The sequence below is a fragment of the Drosophila miranda genome (genome assembly GCF_003369915.1).
Source record: "Drosophila miranda strain MSH22 chromosome Y unlocalized genomic scaffold, D.miranda_PacBio2.1 Contig_Y2_pilon, whole genome shotgun sequence".
NCBI lineage: Eukaryota > Metazoa > Arthropoda > Insecta > Diptera > Drosophilidae > Drosophila > Drosophila miranda.
In genome coordinates, this window is record NW_022881614.1 from 6313348 (window position 1) to 6319471 (window position 6124).

The following is a 6124-nucleotide window of genomic DNA, read 5'->3' on the forward strand; positions in this document are numbered from 1 at the left end:
CTATGATCGAAGTTTTATTGGATTGGTTCCCCTCGCACTCCCTCCTACTCCTACTACTACCTTGGCCAGCGGCCAGCTCACCCGCGGATCCGGCGCCTGTGTTCCCGCAGCTCCTCCATGCTCTTCTCTCCTCTCTGGCGCGCGGCCGTTCAACACTTTTTTTTTCTCTTCACTTCGATGTCCGCGACGTTCCGTCTTCGCTCACTTCCCAGAATCGACTCCCTCTCTCGCTACGGTCGCTCGACGTTCTCGCCACGCCTCGCGCTCGTTTTCGGGCCAACGGGACTTTTCCGAAAGAGCTCCGCTCTGCTGCCGGCTGAGCATGGCTCCCCCTCCTCGCCGTCTTCTTTGCGGTTGTTCCGTGTGAGCTGGCCGTTTGGCGGGATTTCGGCTATGCAAAACATAACTAGCTTATTTACTACTATAGCATATGGTTGTGAGTAATCCAATTATTAATATTATTATTATTATTCTTGTTACTATGTGAGGGTCCCAGTATGGGTCCTCACAGCACTTAGAAATTCTCTTTGCTTTAAAAGACACGACACCAATTGAAGCCCCTAGCAGACAGAGCAATTGACGCCCAAGACATACATAATTATGTACATTTTAGAATTCCACACAAAATGACTTAAAAACCTTGATACAAATATATTAGCTCTCGAACAATCTCATTTGTGTGCAATCAGAATGTAAATATGCCTAGCCAAGCTGTCAGACTGCTAATGGATAATTTAGTACGACATGCTGGCCTATTAGTTCAACTGACAGGCGAATAAAGTTAGGAATTTTGTTGGGACATCAGAGTGCGGTTAACCCGGCTGCAGACAAACCTCAATTGCTTGGTCAAAGGCCCTGCCTCCAGGCTGCTGCCGCTCCTTCAGATACTGCCACACCTTGATTACATTGATGCATTTCTACATCATTAAGCCGTCTAAACACCATTAGGGGACAATATCTGTGTGTGTGTGTGCGCGACAAGCCAAGTTGTTGAGGTATATATTGCGTGTACTAGTGTAGGTGGGTATAAGTCAAGGATAGTCGTATCTGGTAGGCATCTACATAGACACACGTGTGCGCGTGGGCTGGCATCACTTCCGGTTGAGTACTCAAGCACAGAGACAAACGAGCGAGTGCTGTTGTGTTACTCCGCACTCATTTATCGTCGACTAATGGCAAATCAATGGGCTGACTGAACCACAACAGATCCCCAAGTCCAGCTCCAGAACCGGCTCCGGCTTCACCCTGCTAGGCCCTGGGCCGCCAGCTGCCTGGTAAATGTGTTGATGACACTTGAATGAGTTTTTGGTCTTTTGTTGATGGTCTTTCGTTGGCGCCTCACGCTAAATTGCACATATTATTTATACATAAGGATTCAACTGACCATAAGTTATTTATGTATATTAGCTAATCGTTAAAGTTGCTTTCGGCGCTGGCTTTATGAACTTGCGCCATTGTGACCGACTTAGCCCCAACTTGCTTGACTTATGAGTACATCTAGATTTAGCCATTCAATTTAACCTTTAGCTGGGACTTGGACTCGAATTAAGATGGAGGCGGTGGGGATGGTGTAGGGCAACAGAGTTCTGTCGTTGGCTTGGATTCTTACAGATAGCTCTGATATTCCAAAGGGCCTTCATTGATTTTATATCAATCAAAGTGTCAGCAGGCAAAAACCAATCTTTTACAAAAATTTGTAATAAAAAATTCACAATGAATCTATCATAATCCATAAAAAAAAACGAGGGGGAACGTTGTGAGTTGCTGCGTACACCGCAACTCTACATTTATACCCGATACTTAGTCAGTATGGCTCTCCTTCGGCAGGGGTAGCGACATATCTCCGATGACATATCTCCGCCGATCCACAAACGACATATCTCCGCGCGAAATTATGTCGTTTTAAAGCGACATACCTCCGCGCGGAGATATGTCGTCTCAAAACGTCATAACTCCGCGCGGAGATATGTCGTTTGTGGAACGGCGGAGATATGTCGTTTCAAAACGTCATATCTCCGCGCGGAGATATGTCGTTTGTGACACGGCGGAGATATGTCGTTTCGAAACGACTTAAGTCCGCCAGAAAATAATTAACTAATTTCGCATGTAAAATACACTTATATTTTTTTGACAGCATTTCATTTTATAACATGATTTTATTGAAATTAAAAAATGTGCAATAGTCCAAATACACAGAAATCATAATAGAAGTTTTCTTAAATTTTGTCGTTCTTATCTTACACAAGTTAATTGTAAATAAAAACATTGCGTATAGCCTCTTCGACTTCTCGGTTGCAACTTGGACATTTTGGCTTTATATTTTCATTTTCTTCCAACTCTTTTTTTGCTTGGTTGTGGGCCACAATTTGATCCCAACATGTACCACAAATGTTTACGTGATTGCACGGGCGCAACAACACAGACTTTGGGTTACATAGGCACACATTGCATGGATTCATTTGAACCAATGATTTATCAGATGACTGACTTGAATGAGAAGCATTCGATGAAAGTGACGATGTGGAAGATTTCATATCAGAAGACATTCCAGTTAAATTGCTTTCATTGTCCACCCCTTCAAAGAAGTCCTGCTTTGAAAAGCGGTCAGCTAAGGAAACAGTGCATGTCAGAAATCCCTGTATATCTATTTCACCTCTTTCAAAAAGATCCATTGCGTCCATTATTTTTTTTGAGCGATCCTGAGAACAAAAATAATTAAGCTAACATATTATTTTTAACGATTAACTTAAAATGTATTCAACTTACACGTAATTTCTTCTTCTGTGTCTGATTTCCATTACCACCATTTTGAAAGAGTAAAGCAAACTCGCGACTTTTTTCATATTCTGCATCAATAAGACATTGAACAAATTTAAAAAAGTGCCCATTTGCTCGAATTTTATTTCCCAAATTCAAATTATAAGCTTCTACTGAGCTCGTGGTTCTAGTTGACCTCTTAAACACGGATATGCTTTTTGGTCCCTCCTATAAAATTAGGGTTAAAAATTAATAAGTAAAATACAACTCAATTATTAAACAATAAATAAAATATACCTTTTTAAGCCACTGTCTATTAAAATATTTTAAAAATGGAGAAAACAGCTTCTTATTTAAGTTTATTGCTTCGCCTTTTAGAAGGTTAAATGCTTCGACAATTTTGCTTTCTGGTAAAAGCGGCAAGTGCAAAAATTTCATAAATAGCATGTAAGCTTTCTTATTGCATTTCAGCGTATTTTCAAAACCACTCGATTGCTTGGCATTTTTCTTGCATGCTTGAGTAAAATGAAACCAACAGGCGTACAAATTCATGTTGGGATGCAGACCTTTTAACGCGTTACGCATTGCCTTTTCGTAATCTGATATAAAGGATGCTCCTTTAAGGCAGCAAATGTTCGAGTCTATATATGTGAATAAGTGCTGATAACACAGCTCCGTTTTGCGAGTCATCAAAACAAAAACAAAAGGGGTTATCTAATTACAAAAAATTTTTGATTAGAGTTAGTAAATAAAGTGTAGCATAAGAAGAAATTTACCTTCTGAAAATATTTAATATAAATTATTAAAAGTTGCTTAAAATCTCCAAAAGGGCACACTTTAAATGTAGCATCAATTAAATAATGCCTATTATGCTCCGGAATGTTGGCTAGCATCAAGGTGATTACCTTGTCTGATGAAAATATGCAATAAGCAAACGAGCTCGATGCGTACACTTTTTAATAGAACTGATTTGCAGTTTTTCCCTTGGTTATTCCAAAACGGTTCATAATATTTTCGCCTTGAAAAGCTTCCAGAACATTCTCTGCAGAAGATGGAGGCTTTGGCAAGAGAGGCTGTCTTTTTCTTTGCAAAGTGCGTTTGACAGAGTCATAATTTATTTCAATCTCCGCTTCACCTTTTGTTTTCCTAATTAATTGAATAGAAAAATAATACATCAGTCTGTGTGCATTTCTTGTCTGCTCGCATGCACATATGTACATACATGTACACCTATGTACATACATATGTATGTATGTACATCAGGGGACGGCACGGCCAATGCGCGCAGACGGACTTCGAAACGAGCATTTACCGGTCAAAAACCGAGCGACGACCAAAGTCTCGCAAACGGACTTAAAGGGGCATGATTCGCAAGAAACACCGGATCACGTAATAGAACATGAACGATCATGTCAAACTGCGACCCGGCACAACGCGTTTGTAACAGTGGTCGACAGCAACACAATAATACTTTTTGTTTTAGTTTGACTTCTGTCAACGCACACAAACGCAATGTAATGTGTGCGTGCCGACCGCTGAAGTATATATGTACATACATATGTATGTACATATGTATGTGCCTCACAGCTTAAATGAACCAGAGCACTTTTCAAACTTCAAACCCCTGTAAAAATCAATTGAGCAGTCCTATAAAAAAAATTGTAATACAATTCTGTTAAGATTTTACCAAAGACTATACAATACCAAGATGTTGCATGAGCGACCAAAAAGCTGTTCTATGGCGGGGCCTAACATTAGAACCCAAAAGACACGAGGGAGCGCGCGGGGTTTCAATTCCCTTTTCGACTGTACTTCGTCTCTACCGCGACCCCGCTACCCATCGGTTTCGTCTGTTCGGCAATTCTAGACTCCCGAGCCTCAGCACCGTCGAAGCGGTGGTCGCGGATCGCCGATGTCTTTGGAGCGGCACAGTGGGACCTATGGCCGTCTCAGCTTGCTAAATTAGTTAGTGAATATGAGTTCAATAAATATTTGCACACTGAAAAAATGTTAAACTTTAAACTAAAACAATCTTGAAAATTTGATTGGAAAATTCTCTATTAGATGCGTACATTAAATTTATCTAAAGCACTCATACAATTTTTTTTACTATTTCGGCTGAGTCCCCACTGTGCCGCGCCAAAGACATCAGCGATCACGCTGCCCTACGGTTTCGGCACGCAGACGATTCATATTTTGTTTTTGTATTCTTTCTCTCGAGACCCACCGACGCGACGCTGCCCGAGGCATTGCCGAAGCCGAGTAGCGTAAAAGAGAATTGAAGTAATAGCCCCGCGCGCCCGTACCATGAAGCGTCAAACAAAAATTGAAAAAGAATTTGTTCCTCATGCAACATCTTGGTATTGTATAGTCTTTAATTTTACTTATCTTACCAACCAAAAAAAAAAAGTTCGATATTCTTCTCCGTTACCCCGCAAAAAGGAAAAAAACAAAATGCGCACTAGAAAACACCCCCACAGCCTATTTGGTTCAAATTCTCTTTGAACAAAATAGGCTGTGGGGTGGAAAAAGGCAGTATTTTTGTTATTTATTATTTAAAACGTCTTAGAAAAATGTTAAAAAATATAAGAAGTTCGTTTTGTTTGTCATTTGATTTTCATTGGTAAGTTTAATGGTTTAGAAGTTATGAAAATTTTAAATTTTTAACGTGCTTTGGTTCATTTAAGCTGTGAGCCACTGTACAAACATACATACATACATATGTAGCAAGGCAGTATGTATTATTAAAATTTTAATTAATATATTAACTTACTCAGCAAGAACATCATTGAATACTTTTTTGGTGTCGAAATTGCTATTATTTTCGCACTTCAGTTTTATTTCACTAAGAGCACTGATTTTTTCCATTTCATCACTCTGAGGGCCATGGCTATGCACAACATATTCAGGATTTGAGTAAACTCTAGATTTGTCTGCACTTAAATAAACTCTAGCTTTACAGAGTTTAACCCGGCATATGTATGTGGTTTCGCCTAGTTTTAATTGTTTGTTTTTTACATAAATTTGTTGCTCGCATAATGAAAACAACAGTAACGAGCAGCCCGCTCGGCTTCCTTCTCTGAATTCAAATTTAATATTTTCGTAGTCCATGTTCTTACTGTCTGAGCAACCGAATCGGAATGAATGCAGCAGAATAATGCGGCATATTTTTGGCGCGCGCCTCGCACGCTTTGCCTATTGCACAGAAAATAAATATTCTATAACATTCTATTCTATGCACATGTTTAAAAACAATAAATTATCTACATATTACATATTAAATAATACGTTTATATTACATTAAATACAACACGGCATTCTTTAACAATTTTTGTTTAATGAAATTAACTTCCTAATAAAAACGCTG

General features: G+C 39.5%; 1 protein-coding gene across 3 annotated transcripts; it reads right to left on the bottom strand.

The window, feature by feature from the left end:
* Window positions 1-2098: 2098 nt before the first annotated feature.
* On the bottom strand, window positions 2099-5918 carry LOC117193711. 3 transcript variants are annotated; one of them, XM_033398437.1, is made up of 3 exons: window positions 3055-3492; window positions 2767-2985; window positions 2099-2699 (listed from the first exon to the last, which is right to left on the bottom strand). In XM_033398437.1, the coding sequence occupies exons 1-3, from the start codon at window positions 3445-3447 to the stop codon at window positions 2247-2249; spliced, it is 1065 nt and encodes a 354-aa protein (XP_033254328.1). In that variant the 5' UTR covers window positions 3448-3492; the 3' UTR covers window positions 2099-2246. The 3 variants fall into 3 exon arrangements, 1 of the variants encoding a protein (XP_033254328.1); XR_004474659.1 differs by lacking the exon at window positions 3055-3492 and adding an exon at window positions 5531-5918 and having other exon boundaries at window positions 2358-2699; XR_004474660.1 differs by lacking the exon at window positions 3055-3492 and adding an exon at window positions 4070-4198 and having other exon boundaries at window positions 2358-2699.
* Window positions 5919-6124: the final 206 nt, after the last annotated feature.